The sequence below is a fragment of the Xyrauchen texanus genome, chromosome 5 (assembly GCF_025860055.1).
Source record: "Xyrauchen texanus isolate HMW12.3.18 chromosome 5, RBS_HiC_50CHRs, whole genome shotgun sequence".
Classification (NCBI taxonomy): Eukaryota; Metazoa; Chordata; class Actinopteri; order Cypriniformes; family Catostomidae; genus Xyrauchen; species Xyrauchen texanus.
Genome location: NC_068280.1, coordinates 3849817 through 3876403, shown reverse-complemented (window position 1 = coordinate 3876403; position 26587 = coordinate 3849817). Strand labels below are relative to the sequence as shown.

The 26587-nt window shown below is 36.8% G+C and overlaps 1 protein-coding gene across 2 annotated transcripts in view; it reads right to left on the bottom strand.

Annotated features, from left to right (window-relative positions):
• LOC127643727 (phospholipid-transporting ATPase ABCA1-like) overlaps positions 1 to 18472 on the bottom strand; it is a 41889-nt gene extending 23417 nt beyond the window's left edge. For both annotated transcript variants that reach the window (XM_052126564.1, XM_052126565.1), the window contains exons 1-8: positions 18329 to 18472; positions 15689 to 15794; positions 12885 to 12978; positions 10229 to 10370; positions 9961 to 10079; positions 4999 to 5120; positions 2357 to 2548; positions 713 to 802 (exon numbers count right to left, since the gene is read on the bottom strand). In XM_052126564.1, coding sequence (XP_051982524.1) covers positions 713 to 802; positions 2357 to 2548; positions 4999 to 5120; positions 9961 to 10079; positions 10229 to 10370; positions 12885 to 12978; positions 15689 to 15754 — 825 coding nt within the window. In that variant the 5' untranslated portion in view covers positions 15755 to 15794; positions 18329 to 18472. The remainder of the gene's footprint in view (positions 1 to 712; positions 803 to 2356; positions 2549 to 4998; positions 5121 to 9960; positions 10080 to 10228; positions 10371 to 12884; positions 12979 to 15688; positions 15795 to 18328) is intronic.
• Between the last annotated feature and the right edge of the window lie 8115 nt (positions 18473 to 26587).

The window sequence follows — 26587 nt, the reverse complement described above, 5'->3', positions numbered from 1 at the left end:
GTCAAGTGTCCAGTAGGATGCTAACCAAAATAGCTATTTATTGTTGATGTAACTTTTTAGGGCAATGCAGAGCGCTCAGTAATTATTACTTGTCCCAAAGCAAAGTAAAACTCTATGATTTAGTGTTTCAGGAAAGACAAAAAACGAAGGTCGTACTTTCTGCATGTACCTGCTTTTTGACCGTTACATAAAGTTTGACTGTTTACTTTCTTAATTCACGTTCCTGATCTTCTAGTGAATGATTAATTTGTGCATGTTATTTCTAAGAAATAAAATGTTTGTCTCCATTCACTTTTTTCAAAGTGTAATAACTGGCTCCACCTCTAAAGCGACATTACTTCTCGGCTGATGTCACCAAGCCCTTTTTCAACCCCTCCCCTGCCATGACATGGCTTCATTCTACTATGAAATGCCCACTTTTCACTTGATCTAATCATTATAGTTCACTAGCCCATTTCAGTTAGAAATAACTCACATTGTGGAAGAAAAATGGATGTAAACGTCTTTAAAGTCAATGATTCTTATAGGATTGATTTGGCCAAAAGCTTCAAGAAGCATTATTGCATTTGCAGTTTTGTGTTGACTAATCCAGATCTATGGGTCTAATACGGGATAAGAACATTTGGGAAGATGAGCGTGGGATTAAACACTTCACCCTGGTGTCTAGTTCTGTTTCTAAAAGGGGGTGAGGGGTATTTTAGGGTGCACTTACCTCCACTGCTAATGCTCCCAAGCTCTCCAGCAGGCTGTCTGTTGCCAAGGACACATCTTGGATAATCTTCGGGTCTGACTTTACGTCTGTCTACAAGGCCGAAACATAAGAGATAAACATTATTAGCTAATCAAAGGAATCATAAAAATGTTTGGATTAAATACATTTAACTGCATAGAAAGTTATAGGACGCTCCCTTGCTCCCTATTTAGTGAATGACATGTCTGCACTGGTCTCAGAACAGTTTGAAATGCACCTTATTTTCATCCTAACTTCATGTAAATCATCTGAAAGCAACATTTTTCAGCTTTTCAATGAATTAATTGATTTTCTAAAGAAGAAATTTGCTAAAGTACATGTGCGAATTGTGTTTAGCAGTGTGGCGTTTCGCGATCATCCGCTAAAATTTTACAAATGGCATATCGGATGAAATTAGAGACTCTAATCTTTTGGCTCAAACAGGTTTCAATGTAAAAACTTAATTAGGTTTCTTATCAGATGCAGTTTTGATACCATTTCTCCCAAAGCCAAACTCCGCTGTGATCGGCACCATGTTGTTTTGTCACATCGAAAGTTGAATTTAAATTATGCGTTGCGTATAGCGAAGCCAAAATACAACATCCACGTATCTGTACACAGGGTCGCACAAGGTTAACTGTTCCTCTGCCATAAACAGTCAAAAACACTGACCATAGAAGAAGATTACAGACTATTTACACAACAGGTTGTATGAATATCCACTATAGTGCCCCTTGTGGTTATGCTGACAATGCAACAAGCAATTTTATTGTGTTCTGCCACATTTCAGAATGCACAAATGTGTGAAATCGAGCTTGTGTAGCTAGAAATGTTTGTATTGGGGTACTTGCAAAGAGCAAAAGGTCTTCCGGGCCTTAAGCTATTACTGGGCAATGCAAATCAGCCTACAAGCCATAAAATAACTCTGCACTATACGGTTGGGATCTCTATGAAAAATGTAATTGTCCTCCTTGTTTGTATAACTAAATTACTCTATAATGATAATAATGGACTACCATCTTGACATCTCATTACTCAGAAGACAAAGAAATAATTCACTCTGTAGTGAATGCACACACAGACTCTTAACAAAGACATCAATATGTGAAGACTCTTGGCTGATGGCCACCGCTATCCCCTTTTCATGTACAAATATGCCGTGATAATGTTTCTGATTTACAAAAACACATTATGTAAAAGTGATCATTATGTGATCACAATGTTAGTCGGTTGGTCTTGAAGAGGTGATGAAGTTCACTGGGGCCATAATATAAAAATACACTTGTCCTAGATTGTCTATAATTGGTTTATTGAACAAGGCGATGTGAATTTCTGGTGCACAAAGTGTTTATTGTATTATTGTAGACAAGTAAAAACCTTTCATGGAAAAATGTGACTAAGACATAAAACACACAGGCCAAATTCACTAAGCCATTACACCACTTTTGCAGTACACACAAGTTTATTGGGGAAAAAAAATGGCGTTTATTTTCTTTTGATCGTTCCAGCAGTAGTTGCACGATATAGTTGAGCACAAAAATCAGTCGAATGATTGAACGCCAATAAATCGACTACACAAGGCTTAATGCTTGGAACGGGATTTGAATAAAAGTTGTATTTACTTACCCGTATTGGCTTCAGGAAGTCCAGGTTGGACAGGAAGTGGCTCTCTGCATTGTTCAGCCATTCAGGCGACGATTGGCAGATGATGTTTTGCGTCAGCTGAGACACTTCTTTATCAGCTATAGTCACAAATTCCTCCAGAGATGTAGAATTGCACAGGTCTCGAAGATGGACTCCAAACCCTTTAATAAGCACCTGTATAAAGAAACGCAGTTAAATCAACTAAACAACATATCTACAAGAAATGTATGTATTTTTCACAAATTGATGTCAAATGGTAGATCCTAAATCAAAACCGTTCACGTTGGACAGCTCTTTGAGGATAATATTTTTCTATTTTTGAAAAAGCTCCAAAAAGGACAAAAACATCCACTATATACGTGGTACATGTATGAATTTTCGGTTACAATCCAAGTCTTCTGAAGCCATATGATAGCTGTACGTGAGGAACAGACTATAATTGCGGTCGTTATTCAATGAAAATAGTTTGAGCTTCCTCCGCTAAATCCTGCATATTCAATTCTTCAACATTTCTCTTTTATGTTCCGCATCAAAATTAACAGCATAAGGGTTTGGAACAACATGAGGGTGAGTGATCGAGTGAAAGAAAACTGAATGTTTATTTTTTTGTGGGTGAACCTTCCCTTGGCGGTCATGACAACATTTCCAAATCAAACATTATTTCCAAGAAAAGACATTTCGAAAGAGTCGGTGCGTGCGAGGGAACATCTGTGATTGCATAATTACATGCCTGTTCTTTAAGGCAATGGAGAGACTCTGGCCAACAGACAGAAGCTATTTTCTTTACTTGAGCTTTTACAGTGTTACACCCTAAAAGAGTGCCTTTGCAGTCCACCATTCAATCGTAAAGAACAAGAAGTGCCGATGACTTTGGCTGATTTGTGCACCACTAGTGTAGAATATTAAAGGAATATTCCAGGTTCAGTACAAGTTAAATTCAACCGACAGCATTTGTGACAATGTTGAGTACCACAAAAAATTATTTAGACTCTTCCCTTGTTTATTATGTAAAAAAAAAAAGAAAAAAAGAAAAGTAAATTACAGTGAAGCACTTGTAATGGAAGTGAATGGGGCCAGTCCATAATCATTCAAATGCTCACTGATTCAAAAGTATAGTCACAAGATGTAAACAACATGTGTGTTAACATGTGTGCTGTAATAAAGTGTGACAAAATCGCTTACTAACCTTTGCTGTGTAAAGATATATTTAATATTTCCACTTTGTTGTCATGACGACTTAACGCCAGTAAACCTTGCTCTCTGGTAAATGTCGTAATGATGGCAAATCTCTCACTAACATCTTGTTAACACGTATAATGTTTACGTCTTGTGGCTATACTTTTGAAATGATGCGTACTTCAATGTTTAAGGACTAGCCCCATTCACTTCCATTATAAGTGCCTTATTGTAACCATGCTTTTCGCTTTTTTTTAAATAATCAAAATCGAAATAATTATTTGTGTTAACTTAAACATTATGCAATAAATGCCGTCGACTGATCTTAACTCGTATTGAACCCAAAACATACCTTTCGCATTGACAAATTACACCTTTAAGGTATAACCTTAAAATTATCTTATCAGTTGTTGCATATATATATGCCTATATATCGTGATTAATCTCAGATCTTAAAAATGCTGAAATTTTTCATTGCAATGGACATTAAATCTCTTAAACTCTCATCCTCCGCAATATCAGTCAGCCGGCAGACCTTTGGCTTTCCGCTTTGTTTCAGCAATCGTGAAGCTGCGTTCATGATTCGTGTCAGGATGTCAAAGCCAGCGTCAAGAGCCGCTTTTAACTCCACATGAAAAGCGCTTGCAGACATGACCAGCTCATTCTGCATTTTAGTGATAGTTAAGATTTGGTGAGGTTTTGCTGTATTTAAAATGTGCCTTACATAAACTACATATACTTAATTTCTATCACAAGTCCCATTGGGGCATCAAATAGTGTTAAGAGGTCCTTTCTTCATCATTTTATAACTGGCAGGGAAGCGATGTTGTGCGGTGTGTGCGCCCTCCCAACAAGTGTTTATCCTGTAGCTTTCCAGGAATTGTCCTCTGGTTGTAGCTCTGTAGGGCAACATGTCATGTGAGTCTACCAACCCCCCTCACTTTTGAAGGCATGTGCAGTGCATGGCTCTCTCGCTGCACCTGTGCAGGAGGTCCATTACCCCCCACGGTCATCTACTGTACACGTGAGGGCGTGTGGATGCATGAACTAAGCTTGGCTCTCCTATAAACATTTGAATAGCAGTTTGCTTCATATCTCTACATGCCAGCAATGTTTTACATAATAGATAGACTGACATTTAATGACTACACCGGATGGAGCATCGGTGTATAGTATTTTAATCGTTGTGCGCATGTGTGAAGGTCATTAAGGAAAACACCGGCAGGACAAGTTGCAAGAGTGATATTTGTATATCGAGGCAACAGATATTAACAAAAATGTCATGTTCATCTGTGAAGCATTATCTAAATTGACTGGTTGTATTATTTTATAATTGACAAATAGAATTTAATATGACTGAAAGTTAGAATGTTTTCAATTAGATCAAGTAGAAATAAAAGTTTGAGGATTTTTTTAAACAGCTCGTGACTGTCGTCCTGTTCATTTACCTTCTCCAAGTTGACATTAGCCTCCACTATCTGTCTCACAGCATGTTTGGGCAGGGTGGCATTTCTCTCCAGAAACACAGACAACGTTTCATCATCACGCAGAAAGTCCTTCAGCTTGAAACCTGCGAGGAAAACGAAACCATGTTAGAATAACCAACATAGCAATGAAATTATAATGAAATTGCAAAGGTTTGGACACGTCTACTAATTCTATATTGTTACAATTTTACACAAAATATGAACTCATCAAAACTATTAATTTACCCACTTGGAATTATGGGAATTATGTAGTGACCCAAAATGTTTAACACACCAAAAATATCTTATATTCAGTGTTGGGTGTAATTAAATTACAAATAAATTAGTTCCTGTAATCAAATTATTTTTTAGTCAATATTTGTCTAATGGATTACATTTAAAATTATTGTAATCAGATTACAGATACATACTTTCAATTAATGCAATTACTTTTAAGTACATTTCAGGGTTACGCTTATTTCTAATATATTATGTAGATAACGAGTCATTGTGAAGGAGACATTTGAGTTGCTGAATTTATGACTTGTGTGTAACAATACATTTTAATTTATTACACTTAAAACTGTTTTAGAAAGTAAATTAAAAGTAAAGTAATTAGTAATGTGAGTGCTTTACAATGATGTAACTAGTAAAGTAATCTGAATATATTTTTAGAGAAATAATTAGTCATTTGTAGTGGACGACTGTTTTTAGTATATACCAGTACTGATTTATGTAATATATATATATATATATATATGGGTGTTTCTTCAAATTCAGGCAATTTTGTGTTCCAGGGGTTGATTTATTTATAAGTCCACAATAAAACTGATTTGGAAACTTTTTTATACTTTTAAAATGCCTTTTAATAGATGTTATTCTTTTAGTCTTGTTCCAGACCCTGACTTATGAAAATTAATTATAAAAATACAAATTATTACATGTTTAAAACTATATTCTAAACAAAGAGTGAAATAAATATAAACCATTTCGAAACAATTTTGCCCCTAATGTTTTTTAGTTTTTTTAAGTTAGTGTACTTGTTAACCAAGTCATCAAGAGAGTTGCAAAGAGCACATGTGATGAAATATGAAGTGATGTTTGAAGAAAACGAGGAAAATTCAAAGTAAATATCACTTGTGAGCACTGAGCAGTTTCTTTTATCAGACATAATTTCCGGTGAAGCTGTAATTTTGCCAATTTACACAAAACGTTAGAAAATATTCACAGTGAAGTTGAAGAAATACCCACACTAACATTATATATTTTGTATCGCTATCAGTCGATTAAAATTTAAAATCACGATTAATACAAAATCTACGATTAATCGCAGATTTTGAAAGTGCTGAAATTTGACTCTACATATACATATTTTCCTGTCAAAATGCACTTATTTCCTTCTAAGGAAAGAAAACTAAATTATATGTAACAATATAATGCTTTATGAACATTTTCCAAACAAAGTCTTCCGCAGTATAAAGATAAAAATGCCCTAAAATAGCACCAATTCAAGTCACATTAAATTCCAAAAGCCTACGTGAGAGTTTGACTAATTGAAAGAACCACTCCCTCCATAAATTGCATATTCATTGCAATGTGCATTAAACCTCTCATCCTCACAGACTGTGGCTATCTGCTTCATTACAGCAATCATAAAGCCACGTTCATGATTCGAGTCAGGGCATCAATGCCAGCGTCAGGCGGCCCTTTGAACTCCACATGAAAAGCGCTTACAAAAAATGCCTCGTTCTGCATTTTCGTGATAGTTAAGACTTAACGTGCTTCTGTGGTAATTAAACTGCGCATTACAGAGGCAGCAAAGTACTCTATTTCTGTCACAAGTCCCATCTGGGCTTGTTTTGTACAACAATTATCTTTAAGAGCACTATTCTCCATCATTTGATCACTGACACGGCTGTTGTTGTTTCTGTGGTGTGCAATCGTTCTGGGCGGACACATCGCAACGGTTCCGCCCTTTTCCAACTAGTGTTGATTTATGCTTTATTAACGGTTAACGCGTTAACCGCACATAAGATAATAAATACACTACTATATATAAACATTTATGGTATGATTAAGTCATGTGAGGATCATGCCGACTAACAGAAAACAAATAGCTGTTTTTAATTCGTAACTCATTACATAAAGCAATGATTCGCAAGTGTTGCATGATGATTACTTTTTATTTATACAAAGGGTGTCGTTCAGAACATTTTGAGAAGCATGACTCCATCGCAGTTCCCAACTCGGTTACAAAGCGAGTGAGATAATGCATTAGATTACTTCAACAGTCACAAGAGAATTGTCCATTAAGCTCTCAATGTCCATTTAGCTCATCATACAAGATGTCCGGAGGAAAAAACAAAAGCTAGAAAGAGACTGCGGCACTGTCTTCCTCACAGAGAGCATTGTGATTCGTGTGTCAGAACATTCCAGAAGAGTCAACAGTTTGAACCGGTTTGAGTCAGCCTCTTTCCCCTGGGGTTACTGTAGGTCATTTTCTTTTTCTCATGGTAGTTCAGTGACAAGATTTCAGTTTCTTAAAAGCACCAAAAAGCACTTGGGAAATCACCTCATCGACACTCGTTTTCAGAGGGTGCAGTGTGCCAAATCTGTATCCCATGCAAAACAAAGATGCATTATAATGAGGAAAATGTATTGCTCAGAGGTTGCTCTTTCATTACTCTCAAGACGTAATAGAGTTCTGAGATCCTCTATGTTTCATTTATGTATCAACTTTGTCTCATATGTTTCTCATATGCATTTTGAGACAATTGCTGACATCCAGTAAGAGTATAGATACGGTACATCCAAACTAATGTGCATAGCATAGCACAGTCTTGGAAGAATTCAATGAGAAATAAAGTTACATTTACATTTTACATTTATGCATTTGGCAGACGCTTTTATCCAAAGCAACTTAAAACACAATTATTACAGGGACAATCCCCCCGGAGCAACCTGGAGTTAAGTGCCTTGCTCAAGGACACAATGGTGGTGGCTGTGGGGATCGCACCAGCAACCTTCTGATTACCGGTTTACCAGTTATGTGCATTAGACCACTACACCACCACCACACAAAGTTCATATTGAAATCTCTGGCTTTTGATTGCAGATCAACAGTTTGAGTATCTAAAAAAGCCTCTAATTGGTCACCATTTAATCTCATTGCTTTCTAGGAGAAACAACTGAGATATTAAAGAGTTCTCATTTGGGATTTGTTTAACTGCTATATGAGCCATCACTCATCCATCACCGGGCAGTAGCAGATGGGATGAGTTATCATAATCCCGTCTTGTTCGTCTGTGACAGCTAAAAGCTCTCATACTTTAGCATGTCTAGCGATTAGGACATGTTTGCAGTCATGTGAGGGGAATGTTTGGCAACATCGAAATAGAACACTCATCTAAAATGTGGATGTTTTAGAGGTACGACTCTTGAGGCTTGCTAAGTCACTGTGGGCTAAGTGAATCCTGTTTATCAAGCCCTAGGTGCATACGTCAGTCCCTCTGGGAACATTAATTAAATGCTGTCAACTGTGAGTAGATGCAACTCTCAGCTGAGCCTCCCTTTCTCAACAATAACACTTAGATTGATTTAGACAGGAATGCAGGACACAAATTGCACATTTTTAAGCAAGCGTAGTTAAGGCAAGCGTCACGATAGAGCGCAACAGTGCACGCACATTTTTTCAGCCATCTTGGTTCTGGAAGTGTTTTTCCCATTCAGTTATTTCCATAAGGATTTCATAAAAGAGTTTTGAGCCATGAAACAAACCAACCAGCTCTGAGGTGAATCACAACATTACAAACTTTGATTTGAAAAAAAAATAAAAGTACTTGAAAATGGGACGAAAAGACAAACGGTCAAGAGGGAATGAACTACAATCCCATGAAGCATTGCGAATGATGTAACTGAATTAAAAACATTGGAAAAATCTAAAAGTATTCATTTAATGTTGTTGATAATAAGTATAGAAACAATATTGTTTTGCAAAATAGTTTGAAGTCATGGAAGTGGGTGATCATTCGCTCTCTTTTGGTGCACTTTGTCGGCCAAGATTCTCTGATTGGTGCATTTCTCCCCAAGGATTGTGGGTAATGTAGTTATTCCCAAGAAATGGCACTATATAACACTATTTGAAAAAAAGTTTTGTTAAAATAACACAGATAGTTGTCTTCAGTAGAAATGAATAACATCGATTAATAATCTCAAAGCTCACAGCAGGTCTTTTTTTAAAGGTTTATACGTTTTCGTTAAAATCCTTTCGCTTGTGGAGACAATTAATTCGATTTTTACTTTCAGAACTGACTTGTTGCGCTTTATTACTATTTGTAGAGTGTAGGAGGGCGGGACCGGGCATGCGGCGTTCACGCCCGGTCCCGCCGTCCAACACTCTACACTATTGCCAACAGTTAAGTCCAAAGTATGCTTCGGTCAGACACGTATGTGTGCAGGACACTTGACGCAAATTTAGTTATCAGAAGAGTGCTCGAGCACTAAATGCTTGTTACCCAATTTTTCTAACCGTGCGTACTCTGAACGTGCAGTTTGCACATGTGCCTGGAATTACTTGCACTAATTAGTGGATCCACAAGGTGGCACCACTCACAGTTCACCTGTTGCTGTCACAAAGAAGCGCTAGAAGAAGTAATCCCCGCTTAAAACAGGAGACGAATGTGAAAACAACAACAGTGGATACAGATAGAGCTGCTAATTTTGAATTAGGGTGTGGGGACTTGTTACACCCTTAACCTAGCCCAGCTAGTTATCCACAGAGATAAGAACAGATAATGTCAGGGTAACACAGCTCCTATAGTTGTAGCGAAAAGTGGAAATAACCTTGAACTTTATGCCGAGAAATGAATTCTGGTGCAAACTGATGCTGTCTTTCCAAGCATTTTCACATCATTCTACTCAGACATTAGAAGGGACGTACAGTACCTTCAGTGTTTCTCTGCAGTTTTCTCAAGGCCCTGACGAGTCCTTTGAAACCTTCAGAGCTTTTGTCATGTTGGCTGTAGAGGAGGATTTTCTTGGCATCGACGAAGAGTCGGGAGATACTGTAAATGATGACAGTGATGTAAATATTGAGGCTGCTTGATTACAGTAAATATGGCATGTTGGGAATTCATCTTAAGTTATATTATGTTGTGGAAAGTAGCTGAAATGGTCTTCAATTCCATACAGTCCCAATGTTTAATATGCTTACATTGAGTTGTTGAAGTTGCCCACCACCCCGGGGGTCTCTCCAGGGGTAGGGTAGCGAAAGCAAGGGTTGTTGGCATTGCAGATGATGCCCTGCACCCATGGTAGAGTCCCCGCCGAGGGCATAGCCTTATTGGGAAAGTGGCCTGGAAAAAGAGGGGCAAATAGGACAAACAAATCAGATTAACATCAAGTCAATGTCTATCGCTGTTCGCAAACTCTTTTAATTGCCATAATCTGACGAACTTCTGAGTAAAACAGGATATTCACTGAGAAAAAAAGGATATCGGGACAAAATGTATCTATGTGGTTGAAAAATATGAGTGCTTGATGACATCAGCCAAAAAGGTAAGTCGTTTCAGTGGCGGAGCAAATTATTAGCCTACATTTTGATGAAAGATTATGAATAACGCTTTTTTTGGAATAACGTGAACCAATAAATCACTCACAATAAGTCCAGGAGCATTTAACAAGAAAATGAACAGAGTTGGTTTTGATTATATTGACTTTAAAGGATCTCTGTCGAGCTTTTGACAGACTGCTTCCAAGAATTATAACTGAAAAAAATGCTTCATCTGATTTGTATAAATGAAATAAATGATGTTTTTATCATCTTGTAGCAATGTCAAAAGTACCAGGTCTTCAGTAACAAGTCAACACTAAAATATGAAAGTAATGATACCGGTCGTAGAGAATCAGTAATATGAAATATTGACAGTCCGGTCTCGAGTACTACAACACTGTGCTGCAGTTTCCAGCACATGAAAGACTCGTGGCTGACTGTTTGAAAGGTCAAAAAGTGTTTGTGAGATAAAATGTCTTGTTGAGATATTGTAAAATTGCTGACTTGGTTCATCCAGATGCATTAATTACCAACTATACACAATGTGCCCTGAAATATGGAAAGCCGAAAGGGACAAAACGCACGTTTACATGCACACCAATATGCTGATTACTCCCCAAAATAAGCTTATTTAAAAAATCCGACAATGGAAGAAACCCGCGTTTACATGAGATTTGAAAGAATCATGTTATTCTATGCTTTTGCCATCAACGTGTTTACATGCCACGCGAAATCAGCGTAATGGGCAAAAATCTACCTGTGCCGATGGGGTTATTCATATGCTGTTCGTGGCCTTTACGCTGATAAAGAAACATGACCGCACGTGATGTCGACTTATTAAGCATACTCAGTGTAAGACAAACCTGTATATCTTTATCTTTCTTATATAGAACGCAAAAGCAGATGTCAGGCCGAATCTTCAGTCTCACTCGCCATTCCCTTTAAATGCATGGGGTAAAAAAATGATGCGCCAAAGTGAATGGTGACTGAGCCTATCCGTCCTAAAGGTTCTGGCTAAATGCTTTGACATGAAGCGTCTGCGTACAGTCGAACTCTAAACACCTTTCAATCTATACTTTATTTGACAGAGCGTGCATGCACAGGTGGTTGGCGCATTTGCATGACGATTGCTATGTGATACTGGACTATTTCTCTTCAAGAGTTCAGACCCATAAAGATTATACAGTATATTCCTTCAGACTGGATGTTCTTGACATGCATCTTGACTTCATTAAGATTAAGATTCAACTTTATTGTCATTGTGTAGAGTACAGGGTACAGGTACAGAGCCAATGAAATGCTGTTGTTTTCACATATCCCAACTAAGCCGGGGTCAGAGCGCAGCCATGAAACAGCGCCCCTGGAGCAGATAGGGTCAAGGGCCTTGCTCAAGGGCCCAACAGTGGTATCTTGACAGTGCTGGGGCTTGAACTCCCAAACTTTCGGTCAATAACCCAGAGCCTTAACCGCTGAGCTACCACTGGCCCCGTTGTTTAGTGACGATTACATCTTCTTTGTGACAGCAACGGCTCAACTGTGAGTGTTGCCACCTTGTGGACCAACTATTTAGTGCAAATATTTCCAGGTGTATGCGCAAAGACAAATAGGGCCGGGCCGCACTCTGCTGATGAGGAAATTTGCGTCACGTGTCCTGTACGCAGACGCTTTGTGTTCGTGTCTGATCGAAGTATACTTTGGGCTTAACATCTCCTTTTAGTTTTAATTTCAGTAATGTTTAAAGATTTACGTTATAGAGATGTCACCTCCTCACAGGTGTAACATTTTAACTTTTATTATGCAATGTATTACATTCCAATACTTCTTCAGAGGTGATTAGTGGAGCTATATGTGGTAACAGGGCTGTTTCAAAAACAGAGTGGAGTGTAAAACTGCACTAAAACATTGTCATTTGTCATAAAGTCCGTATGAGGTCTGTAAAGGTTGACGGATAAATGGCTTTTTGCTTTTACACTTTGTAATGAGATTCGTGGAAATATCACAACAGATTTACAGTAACGTGAATGTTACAATTTCACACTGTTCTTGGAACTGTTTTGCTGTCTTTGACCTTCCCTGGGGACAGAGTTTGATTTCCAAAGAGGAGCAAATATTGACACTTTCAGCTGAATCACAGTATGTAAGACACAATGAGAGTACCACATACAGAAACAAATCTGTTGAGCTCTTCAATCATCGGGACATTAAATGTAGTTTATATGGGATCAATTCAGCTTCACAGTGCAAACCTTCATCCTTATAAATGTCATTACAAATAAGCCAAAGTAAAAATGGTTTTGAACCATTTTAGGCCACTTACATTCATGTTGCTCGTAGGGAGGATAGAAAAGTCTGACCGATATCAGGATGAAAAAGATGAAGAGGGGCCATACTATCTCGACCAGTAGCTGAATCTGGAAAAGAGATTGTGACATGTACTCATCTGTTCTGCTGACATGTTACATTCAGGATTGCTTTGGTTACTCCCCAATGAGCTTTCCATTGAATGCAATGGAGGTTTTATTCACGATTTAGATTTGCTGCTTGACAAAACCTTGCCTGTACGTTTTAAAAGCTTGACGTTTGAAGCTGAAAGGTCATATGTTCGTCACAGATAGACAGATTCAACAACAACTACAGGGGTTTAAATGACTGTAATTGAAGTCAAGAAATTCTCGTTTGTCCTGGTTGATCGACTTCCTGTTTACATCGGTCCTTGTGCCTTTCTAGTGCCTTCTATTACTACGTTTAATGCCAAGTGCGTGACATTTCCATCCCTACCAATCATCATTTAATCAGTTTCTGAATTGTCTCACAACCTAGCAACAACTGGGCATTATTCTTTCAAAGAAAGGTTGATAACATCTGCAGAGCTCTGTTTGTCATTGCTTGCAGCAAACCATGGCTCAGCTGTGGTGATAACCACTGAACTGAGTACAGTGCAGTACTTTGCACAAAGTACAATACCACTAACACAGAAATGCTGCTCAAGTCACTACTTTTGCACTTATAAACACATAACGAGTACTTAAAAAGCAACTTTCAAAAAACTTCTCTGGCTATGCTGTCTGTGAGTTTTGATGTTTTCTAGGGTGAATTATCCAAAAGCACATTGTCTTCTAATTGATGCATTTATTTGTGTTTATTTAATCCTCCTTTTAATGAGGGAGTTGATGTTATATGCAAAGCAGTGTCTATCAGTGACCCCCCCCCCCAACCCCAACTAGATTTATTTTGTTTATATTGTTTTGCACTGAAAAAAGTGAACGCAGCTCAATAGAGCACAACAGTCTGGTTCTGGAAGTAAAAATCCCATTCAATCATAGGCAAATTGATTTTCTTCGATAACTTATATAACTTTAAAGATAGACCTGGAGCTGTTTTGCTGTCTTTGACCTTCCCTAGGGGACAGAGTTTGATTTCCAAAGAGGAGCAAATATTGACACTTTCAGCTGAATTACAGTATGTAAGACACAATGAGAGTACCACATACAGAAACAAATCTGTTGAGCTCTTCAATCATCGGGACATTAAATGTAGTTTATATGGGATCAATTCAGCTTCACAGTGCAAACCTTCAGCCTTATAAATGTCATTACAAATAAGCCAAAGTAAAAATGGTTTTGAACCATTTTAGGCCACTTACTGTACATTCATCGATGACTTATAAAACATTAAAGACAGACCTACTGTGAGCTATGAGGCTGTTCATCGATGTTATATGCTTCTGTTGGAGCCATCCATCTGTGTTATCATAACTTCAATATTTAAAAACCATCCATGGTAAACAACTACATTACCCATAGTACATCAGAGAAATATCAACCAATCAGAGAACCGCAGCCAACGAAACCTGCGAAACGTGCCTCAAGAGCGACCGCACGCTCCCACGGCGCACTGTGAATGACGTAATCGTAAAACTACTTATATATTTGTACATATCGGAGTATTTCGCAATATACATAAAACATACTGTTTCTACACTTATAATCAACAACCTAAAATCAATAGTTTTATATACTCCCATCGATTTTTATTCAATGACATAATCAGCAATGCTTCATGGGATTGTAGTTTGTGCCCTCATGAAAGACGGTCTTGTACCTTTATCTTTATGTTCAATTTTCAATTATTTTTTGGGGTCAAAACAAAGTTTGTGATGTTGAGATTCTCCTCGGAGCTGGTTGCTTTGGTTCATAGCTCTGAACCCTTTTATGAAGGATTTTATTCAAAGTCGATGGAAGAAATGAATGGGGGAAAATACTTCCGGAACCCAGACAGCTAAAAACGTTTATGGTCACTGTTGTGCTCTATTGAAAATACTAAACCGGTGCACTTGAAATCAATTTAATGCATTTATGTTTGAGGTAAGAACATAACTGTATTGCGTAAAGTCCAAGTGATATTTAACACTTCAGAAAGTGATATGATCACATTGCAATGAAATGTTTCAAATGGATTCAGACTTCTAACGGATGGTGTTCACTCAACAAGATTTCTACCGCTTGCTTAATTAACTCAATTAAGATGAGCTAATTCAACACAACTCTTTAGCATTTGGTCTCAATTTAATTTAGTGTACAATCCAAGTTCACTTAATCCGGATTAAATTACATTCAAATTACATTACCATGCAAATGTGTTTGTTGCTAGCTTACAACAAGCCGCAGGGCTCGATAGAGTTATTTGAACAGTTCAAATTTAAGTTAGGTTAACTCAATTTATTTTAGTTTTTGCTACACAAAGTATTTGAGTAGAGCCCATATTTTATATTCATATTAAAGAAACTCATTTTAATTGTGTGGAACCAATGTCCACAATTGATTTCTTTTTTCCAGTGTACTCTGGGTCTTACTGAATTACTAATCTGACCTTTTGTACATGACATTGTCAATAACAGAAATTTATCTTACATTCGATGAGTGACTTAGAAATAGTGCGGAATTGTAAATATTTCTTCTTCATGAAAGATTATAACTTAATTAATTATAACAACATTTCTGTTCATTTCCATTGTTTAAAACTTCGGTACCCCAGCAAATGTTTTCAGAGGCAACTTCCTTCCAACATTTGAACAGTTTATTAGCATGTGATATAAAATCTATACACGTGGTGTGAACTTACAGTCTGTCTCCGTCGGTAAGTGAAGTTCTTCCACAACAGTAAGCCCAGTTGAGTGGAGAAAGCCATCTTGCCACGGATCTACTCTGTCCGTGCCACCTCTCTGGAACTGTCAAGGCAAGAATAAGCAAACAAAGAGACGTCAAGCCAATCCACGACCAAAAACACTTCTCTCCAGCAATGCAGAGTGCCTTTATCTCAGTGCAACTCACGCAACACTGACTCACAGTTGCATTAACAGAGTTTAGGACTAGTAAACATTCAGCAGATTGTGATTCTGGTTAGCTTTACTGGCACAATGTATTCAGTCATAATCAGTACTTGAACTAGTAGGCTAAAGTAAAATAAATAACTATTGGACACAATGTTTTTGCATTTACACCACTCAGCTTGTACAAGCATTGAGAGAGGAAATATTACACAATGCTTGATCGGACACATTGAACAGAACCTTAAATATCATGATGTCCTGCTGGAGTTTTGATTAGCCGTCTCTCAATATGTTGCTGTATTTTTGGCCCATTCCTCCAGACAGAACTGGTGGAACTGAGTCAGGTTTGTAGGCGTCCTTGCTCGCACACGCTTTTTCAGTTCTGCCCACAAATTTTCCTTCGGATTGAGGTCAGGGTTTTGTGATGGTCACTCCAATACCTTGACTTTGTTGCCCTTAAGCCATTTGCCACAACTTCGGAGGTATTCTTGGGGTCATCGTCCATTTGGAAGACCCATTTGCGACCGAGCTTTAACTTCCTGGCTGATGTCTTGAGATGTTGCTTCAATATATCCACATAATTTTCCTTCCTCATGATGTCATCTATTTAGTGAAGTGCACCAGTCCCTCCTGCAGCAAAGCACCCCCCACAACATGATACTGCCACCCCCATGCTTCACGGTTGGGATGCTATTCTTCGGCTTGCAAGCCTCACCCTTTTTCCTCCAAACATATCGATGGTCATTATGGTCAAACAGTTCAAGTTTTGTTTCATCAGACCAGAGGACGTTTCTCCAAAAAGTAAGATCTTTGTCCCCATGTGCACTTGCAAACTGTAGTCTGCATTTTTTATGGTGGTTTTGGAGGATTGGCTTCTTCCTTGCTGAGCAGCCTTTCAGGTTATGTCCATATAGGACTCGTTTTGCTGTGGATCTAGATACTTGTCCACCTGCTTCCTCCAGCATCTTCTCAAGGTCCTTTGCCATTTTCTGTGATTGAGTCACACCAAACTACATTCATCTCTAGGAGACAGAATGTGTCTCTTTCTGAGCGGTCCCATGGTGTTTATACTTGCGTACTATTGTTCAGGCACTTGATGCTCCCACAGATGAACCAGATTTGTGGAGGTCCACAATTTTATTTCTGAAGTCTTGGCTGATCGCTTCTGATTTGCCCATGATGTCAAGCAGAGGCACTGAGTTTGAAGGTAGGCCTTAAAATACAGCCACATGTACACCTCCAATCAGAAGCTAATTGTCTAAAGCTTGACATAATTTTCTGGAATGTTCCAAACTTCTTAAAGGCACAGTTAACTTAGTGTATGTAAACTTCTGACTCACTGGAATTGTGATATAGTCAATTAAAATTAAATTGTAAACAATTGTTGGAAACATTACCCATGCACAAAGTAGATGTCCAAAACAACTTGCCAAAACTATAGTGTGGAGTGGTTAAAAAAATGTGTTTTAATGACTTCAGCCTAAGGTTATGTAAACTTCTGACTTCAACTGAATGTATATATATATATATCATATGCGACCCAGCACCCCTAGTGGACGCTTCCATTTTCTTGTTTTTGTCCTTGTTTACCATTTTCCTCCTCATATCTCATCACTTGCGTCGTGCAATGTGATGTTGCGCAGACAATTTCTTGCATATGCCATATATAACCAGCCCCCAAAACAACAACAGTAATTCCTCTCAGACGGGAATGACATAAAGATATATGCAAATAGTTACACAAAATGTAATCGTATTTCATGCAACAATGTTTCATTTGAGCAATGACCCATGTTCATTCGGTTATCATACACAATCTTTGCACACATTTCTTTGCTCTGTTTTGTAAGCCACACATTACTTCTATAAAACAAAACACGAAGTGACATGCACTTATACAGCGAACTCTAGCCCTAAACTGTGCATCTGAACCCCACTGGTGCTTTTAATCGCTCTGGTTTGCTGATGCACAAGAGTTGAAGAGCTCGATGCGCTTTTCATTGTTCCGCAGAGGAGAGGAGAGGAGAGGAGAGGAGAGGTTACTCTCGGTCATTTCGCGCAGGCTCGCGCTGAACGGGAACGGACAGATGCTGACACGAATGCACTTACAGACTTCTTTGTTCAACTCTTTTCTTAAGTTGTCATTCACTATATAGCCTACTCATACCATAAACAGTCAACAATGCACATGTTTTCAGCACGAATGTCTGCCGCGAAGATTGCAATAGCGCGCAACTTATCAAGTGTTCACGACAGAAAATAACAACAAAAACATGATCGCGTAATTTACGAAAAAATTAAATAAACAGTTCGTTTCAGATGACATAATTAGCAGGTCTAAACACAACTCTATTTACCTGACACAACTATATTTAAAAAATAAAAATAAAAACTCGAATCTAAACCTGACAAAAAAAAAATAATCTACTCACCGCTTTATTCCAGTTGCAAAATGATTATTCCTTATTTGATAAACTGTAATTCCCTGTTATACAAGAGGAGAAAAACACGTCATCCAACTCGATAGTGTCTTCTCGGCGACGTGTGCTCTTATGGATGGACCTTTTTTCTCTCCACTATTCTTTTATAGTGCGAGTGAAGCGTCCGCTTTGAGACGCGAGGTTACTGTCGGTCAAAACGCGCTGCTGTTTGTGTTCGAGTCTCCATATAAGGAAAGCACGTGCGGACCCAAAACAGCTCTTAAAAGGGCAACGCGGATTTACTCAAGTCTGTTGTTTTGCCCACTTTAATAAATCTTAAATTAATTATAACAGGAAATAGCGGTAGAGCATCGAAATACAGGCTAAAATTATATATTTATATATATACACTCACCTAAAGGATTATTAGGAACGCTTGTTCAATTTCTCATTAATGCAATTATCTAATCAACCAATCACATGGCAGTTGCTTCAATGCATTTAGGGATGTGGTCCTGGTCAAGACAATCTCCTGAACTCCAAACTGAATGTCAGAATGGGAAAGAAAGGTGATTTAAGCAATTTTGAGCGTGGCATGGTTGTTGGTGCCAGACGGGCCGGTCTGAGTATATCACAATCTGCTCAGTTACTGGGATTTTCATGCACAACCATTTCTAGGGTTTACAAAGAATGGTGTGAAAAGGGAAAAACATCCAGTATGCGGCAGTCCTGTGGGCTGAAAATGCCTTGTTGATGCTAGAGGTCAGAGGAGAATGGGCCGACTGATTCAAGCTGATAGAAGATCAACTTTGCCTGAAATAACCACTCGCTACAACCGAGGTATGCAGCAAAGCATTTGTGAAGCCACAACACGCACAACCTTGAGGCGGATGGGCTACAACAGCAGAAGACCCCACCGGGTACCACTCATCTCCACTACAAATAGGAAAAAGAGGCTACAATTTGCAAGAGCTCACCAAAATTGGACAGTTGAAGACTGGAAAAATGTTGCCTGGTCTGATGAGTCTCGATTTCTGTTGAGACATTCAGATGGTAGAGTCAGAATTTGGCGTAAACAGAATGAGAACATGGATCCATCATGCCTTGTTACCACTGTGCAGGCTGGTGGTGGTGGTGTAATGGTGTGGGGGATGTTTTCTTGGCACACTTTAGGTCCCTTAGTGCCAATTGGGCATCGTTTAAATGCCACGGCCTACCTGAGCATTGTTTCTGACCATGTCCATCCCTTTATGGCCACCATGTACCCATCCTCTGATGGCTACTTCCAGCAGGATAATGCACCATGTCACAAAGCTCGAATCATTTCAAATTGGTTTCTTGAACATGACGATGAGTTCACTGTACTAAAATGGCCCCCACAGTCACCAGATCTCAACCCAATAGAGCATCTTTGGGATGTGGTGGAACGGGAGCTTCGTGCCCTGGATGTGCATCCCACAAATCTCCATCAACTGCAAGATGCTATCCTATCAATATGGGCCAACATTTCTAAAGAATGCTTTCAGCACCTTGTTGAATCAATGCCACGTAGAATTAAGGCAGTTCTGAAGGCGAAAGGGGGTCAAACACAGAATTAGTATGTGTTCCTAATAATCCTTTAGGTGAGTGTGTATATATATATATATATGTCAGATTTAATGTGCTTTATTAGCATGGCAAATATTTGTAAATTAGTAGCATAAATAAATTAATAAAACTAAATGTGAATCAATTAAAGTTATAAATGAAGGTAATAATAATAATAAAACAAGTTAAATATTAATAACATAATGTATTATTAAATTATTATTTAAATGGTAAAATATCATTAAATATATACATTAATTAAACTAAATATGAATAAAATAAATGTATAAATTATGTTTGTAATAATCAGAGCCGGCCTGACCCAATAAACAAACTAAACATTTGTTTAGGGCCCTGCGATTGGTTCGGGGCCCCCCCCACCACCCACAATTATTTATTTTTTTACCCATCAACTACTCTAATCAACATAACACACAACCGAATCAATGAAACGTAGTATGTTTTGTTTCATATATTTTTCAACATTTCTTAAACCTAATTTTTATGGGTGCGAGAGGATGATGCGCGCAGCACTCGGCTGTTTCCGTTTGTCAGCTGCCAGGAGCAGTAGCTAGGTAACAGACGTCAAGCCATCATGAAGCGTACGTACCCACCTGGATCAGAGAAACGCTGTTTTCCCGAATCAGACGATAGTGCATGCCAGAAGAAGCATGGCCTCTTTTAATATCGTTTGCTACTTTTTGTGTGCTGGATATTTTCGTCATTACAGCAGAAAGAACTTAAAATAATCCGTCATTTTTGGGTATACAGATAAGTGTAAGACATCATTAGAGACTATAAAGGGTCTACTTTTATTTGTGTACACTCACAATAACAACAAAATCTTGTGCTTTTGTAAAATAAAGAAAATAAAAAGGGTGAGCTGTCAGCCGTCTCTATGTTCACGAGCATATTTCTGAAACACGTCACAAAAATGAACTGAAACTCCACAAATACTTTTAACACAAACATGAAACATATGTCTAAAGAAAGCTTAAAATGTCTTCTTTTAAATACAACAATTCAAATTTAAAACAAATATTGTCCTGCGATGTAATCTGTATGAAACAAAGCGATGTTAGTTGACAAGTTATTTTATATAAACATGTACATATTTTACTAGTGGGCTGTTTCCAGACTTGCCAGCCAGGATTCAGAGTATTGACATTTGAAATATGTCCTAATAAGCAAGTTTTAGTTACATTTAAATGCTGTTTTGGCTAAAACAGGTATTTAAATTGTAAGCTGTATAATATAAATATAATATGTAATATGATATAAAATTATATGAATGTTTAGATTATATTTTATCTAGTGTTTATGCTGCCTCATTATCATCAACAAAGCTTGTGCTTGCAAATATCTGTTCAGGTGTAAATTAGTAAAATACACTTTAAATATTCCCATATTAGAAAATCACCATCTTATAATGATTTCTGAAGGATCATGTGACACTGAAGATTGCAGAAATGATGCTGAAAATTCAGCTTTGATCACAAATTGCATTTTACAATATATTCAATTAGAAAACTGCTCTTTTAAATTGTAAAAAGAGTTCACACAATGTTTTTACTGTATATTGGATCAAATAAATGCAGCCTTGGTGAACAGAAGAGACTTCTTTTAAAAACATTAAAACATCTTACTAATGACTATATTGTTATGAATGAGTGATCAGGATGGTTTTCACCTCATTTTGTAGCACAAACTCTAGGCTACGAGATCCAGTTCTCAAAAGTCTTGTGGACAAAATTTTAGTTTTTTCAAAAACCACGCATAAACGTTATTTTCTCAAAAATACAAACCTGTACACACATGTTGCTCACATATTATTGTAGCCTAGTTTGCGCTGAATACAGTGTTATCAGACTTTAGCCATTAATATGTTTTTAAGCAACTGAAAAAAGCACAGATGTCAAGGCATGTCAAAATTTCTCCAGGGCCCAAAACACCCTCAGACCCCAGAGGGTTAATTGTAATGCTCCTTCCATCCATTTTTTGTATGTATAAATTCCTCCTTCTCCTAAGGAGCACTATTAAAGTACTTCGGGACAGGACCACAAACCACCTCCACCGATGACACTGCTAGTGAATGGCCCTTACAACTGTTCTGGTAACTTACTGGTAAAATTCCCTCTCTGAAATGAGAGCTTTTCTATTTAGAAAATATCTAATTTCTCTTCTTTTTGGCTGGATCAGAAACCTGTAGGGCCCCATACACTATTTTTGTTTAGGGCCCCCCCAAAACCCTAGGGCCGGCCCTGGTAATAATAATAAAGCATGTTAAATATTAATAAAATAACATATTATTATATGTTACCTTATTATATTATTATTTCAATGGTAAAATACCATGAAATAAATACATTAATTAAACTAAATATTAATAAAATGATTTTATAATTTATGTTAGTAATAATAATAATAAAGCAAATTAAATATGAATAGCATAATATATTATTACATTATTATATCATTATTTCAATGGTGAAATGTAATGAAAATTAATTAATTAATTAATTAAATAAATTTGAATAAATAAAATTTAAAAATCTAGGTTATAATAACAATAATTATAAAGCAAGTTAAATATTAATAACATAAAATATACATATACTATATAAATATACATTTTATATAGTTAAATTATTATTATTTCAGTGGCAAAATATTATTAAAATAAATAAATGAATTAAATTAAACGATTAAAACAAAGTTAGAAATTAAGGTAATAATAATAATAATTATAAAGCAAGTTAAATATTAATAACATAAAATATTATTCTATTTTTACATTATTACATTATTATTTCAATAGTAAAATATAATGAAAATAAATAAAATAATTAAACTAAATATGAATAAAATAAAAATAGAAATGAAGGTAGTAGTAGTAGTAGTAGTAATAATAATAATAATAATAATTATAAAGAAAGTTAAATATTAAAAACATTATATATTATTTTTATTATATATTAGATTATTATTTCAATGGTAAAATGTAATTAAAATAAATAATTAAATTAAAATATTAATAAAAAATGTAAAAATTGTATGTAATAATTATAATAATAATAATAATACTAATAAAGCAAGTTAAATATTAATAACAGCTTGTATTATTTTACATTATTATATTATTATTTCAATGGTAATATTTCATGAAAACAAATACATTAATTAAACTAAATATCAATTAAAAAGAATAGAAATTAAGGTAATAATAATAATGATGATGATAATTGTAATGATAAAACAAAATTAATTCACAAAGTGTAACTCTGTCTTGATTTTGCTTTGATAGTAATGTGCATGAATTAAGCCTGATTAACTGTGCAGGTGGTGATGCACACAGCAGAACGTATGCAATGCCTTTTGGATGACCCATATCTCTCAAATAAATGGCAGTGGTTTACATTCTCATTGCAAAGGCTAAGACTCATGATTACTGCTACTGCTATTCCCGGGCTAGTTTGGTTTTGTTGAAAATTCATTAACATTTATGCATTTGGCAGATGCTTTTGTCCAAAGCGTCTTACAAGATATACATTCAAGGGATTCCTTTTTTTATCCCGTTGTGTGTCCATGCAAATCGAACCCATGACCTTGGTGTTGCTAGCATTTGATTATTTTCTGACAATGTCAAGTTGTGTTTATCCATTCTTACACTTCAAATAGCGGATTATTTTTACTTACTGGTCAGATAATACATGCACTATTTCCTTTCATCACACTCCCTGGACTTTCTGCATCACTGGTCTGGATAACTGTGAAGAGTCACCCATTAATGAAATTTAATTAGGCTACACTATAACTCTTAGGCCAACCATTGCATTACACCATGAATTACACACTCGGAACGCAACTAAATCGATCTTATGTAGCTAGAAGGGTTTCCGTGCTTGTACTTGCATTGATTTTGTTTCAGCCCTAAGAGAAAAGCAGTGATTACTAACTGTTGATAGTTTACATTTGCACTACAGTAAATCTATAGAGAGAGAGAGAGGGAAACTAAACATGACATGTGAAAACTTTCAATCAGGCCTGAGCCAAAGGAGGAAGTTTCATAGTCTGTGGTAAACTCGGAGCATGTGACAAGAGGCTTCTGAGTTTGAGATTTACAGGAAAAGTTCCCCCAAAAATGAACATTTGTCACTCATATTTTTCCATACCATATTCTGGACCTTTTCGATACAATGACAGTTACAATTAAAGTAGTAGATGTACATTTTAAGAAGCTCCAAAAAGCACAATAAGGCAGCATTTAAGTAATCAAGACTCCAGTGGTTTAATCCATGTCTTCAGAAGTGATATGATAGGTGTGGATGAGGAACAGATCAATATGTAAATCTTTTTTTACAATCAGTTCTCCTCCCTGCACAGTAGGTGGCGACATGCATGAAGAATGTGAATTGTCAAAAACAAAAGGATGTAAAAGGGGACCCACACTTATCATTATCACTTCAGAAGATTTGAAACAGTGGAGATATATGGATTACTTTTATCCTGCATTTATGTGCATTTTGGAGTTTAACAATTTCGGTCACCATTCACTTGCATTGTACAGACCTACAGAGCTTTGTTTTGCTTCTGTATTGCCACGTCCCTCAGTCTTGTGTCATAGCCTCCTTGTTTGCCCATTATTAGTTCATTTGTTACACCTTCCCTGCCCATTAACCTGTCTGATTTCCTTCCCTATTTTAGTCTTCTCTTCTTGTTTCGTGTCTCATGTCGGTCCTGTTCGGTAATCTCTTTTGTCGGTGCCATATTTGTCTGCACCAGTCATGCCTTGAGTTTCCCCCTACGGGGTTGTTTATGTTTTCTTTTGCCTTTTTGGTTGTATAAATATATCCTTTTGTTTTTTTTAACTGTGGGTCTTGGGTTTGGGTCCTGCCTCTGCAAATCTTGTGACAAAACATCTTTGTGCATTTTAAAGATATGACCTAAAACAGACATCTCGGATATGATCGCGTGCAATCTGGGCCATTTAACCAGAGCTGCTGTTGCCCTTTTAAGAGCACGCGCTTCTAATGAATATATATTTCACAGCAGCAAAACGGTGCTTTATGCATACGAAGTGTTTATCATTGCTTAAAGAAAGTTAGACGTCAAAAATGCACTATTTTTGTTTTTGCTTGTGTTTTATTTGCTATGAAAAAAATCTCGTGTCACCTTAAAACCAAACAGTAGGCTATAGAGTCCGTAGTGAAATCTGACACAAAGAAAGGGTCTATAGAAAACAAAACACGTACGAAATACTCAAAACATGTACATTACATCATCGGTTTTTGTTACGAATGCGTAAAAAAGCGAGCGCGAGAGAAACGATCGATTTTCCTCATTTTAATCGCTCGCGTAAGTATTCTCAAAGTCGCGCGACATCAAAACACGCGATCTTTTTTGGTTTAAGCCCTCTGAAAACGCTCTTAAAATGATGAGATTAAGTAGAGTTAAACAATATTCTGCTGCATGTGTCTTATTTTTCAGGGTCATGTCTGCAGCGAGCACAAAGAGTCGTTTTGTCCGATAGTAACCCCGGCTAACAGGGAGGGGGGGGGGACTAATATAGTTATGGAGCATCATAAGATCTAACTCTTGAATTTAAGTATTAACCCTTACTCCATTATATTCGACGTGTTCATCACTTAAATGGATTGCGTTTTCAAGGAGACTGTAAACAAGCAACATAATCTCACACCCTGTTTGAATCATCCCATTAAACATGCATTACATTAAGTGAGGTAAGATCAATAAGTGTATAGTAACGAACGTTAATGATGTTAGACGGTTCAGAAAGAAGGTTTATAAGGAAGAAGGACCTCCAGTGCGCTGCAGAGCTGCAATGACCGATAGTAACCTCACCTCCGCGAGCTCGAGCTGCAGAAACTGGGTGAAAGGTAACATGACGTCACTCGCTGTGAACTAAGTTATCCGATGCACTTTACAGCCACTGTTGGGTGTAATGCATTACTAAGTAATTAAATAACCTTTTCCTTGAAATTGGTAACATAATGGATTATTCTTAATTTTCAGGAATTTAATTACAGTTACTTCTAATGTAAATGCGTTAAATATAGACAAAAGAACAATTCTATATAAAGCAATAGTGAATATAAAATCGAAATTTAAGGTATAATGTTAAGATATGTGTTTTCTAATTCAACGCTGCCCACTTAAATTCTTTGGCCAGTTCATTAATAATTGATTTGATTTGATATGATTTATTTGAAAGAATTAAAAGAACAGTTTCATGTCTATCCTTGTATTTTTCATCTGGTCGAGGTTGATCAGGGTTTTTATAAAGTAATTAGTAATAAGTTTTACTTTTATTTTTTAAAAGTACATTTACTTTTCAGACAGAGTAATAAGTACAGTGCGCTAATGTAATTACACTGTCGAAGATGTATTATTAGTAGTTAGTAATTCATTACTTTATTAGAGTAACTTTAGCAAAGAGATACAGTTACTTGATTCCTAAAATGTCATTTTAATACACCTAATTGCAGATAGAACACTTATTAAGTCAATAATTTGGTTAATAGTCAAATAATTACAACAGATTCGAACTCCCCGGATCAATAACTCATAAGCGAAACGTTAAAACACAAACAATGCCTGACAAAGAGCTACAAACTAATTTTCATCATAATGTCTGTCTGTCTGTCTGTCTGTCTGTCTGTCTAT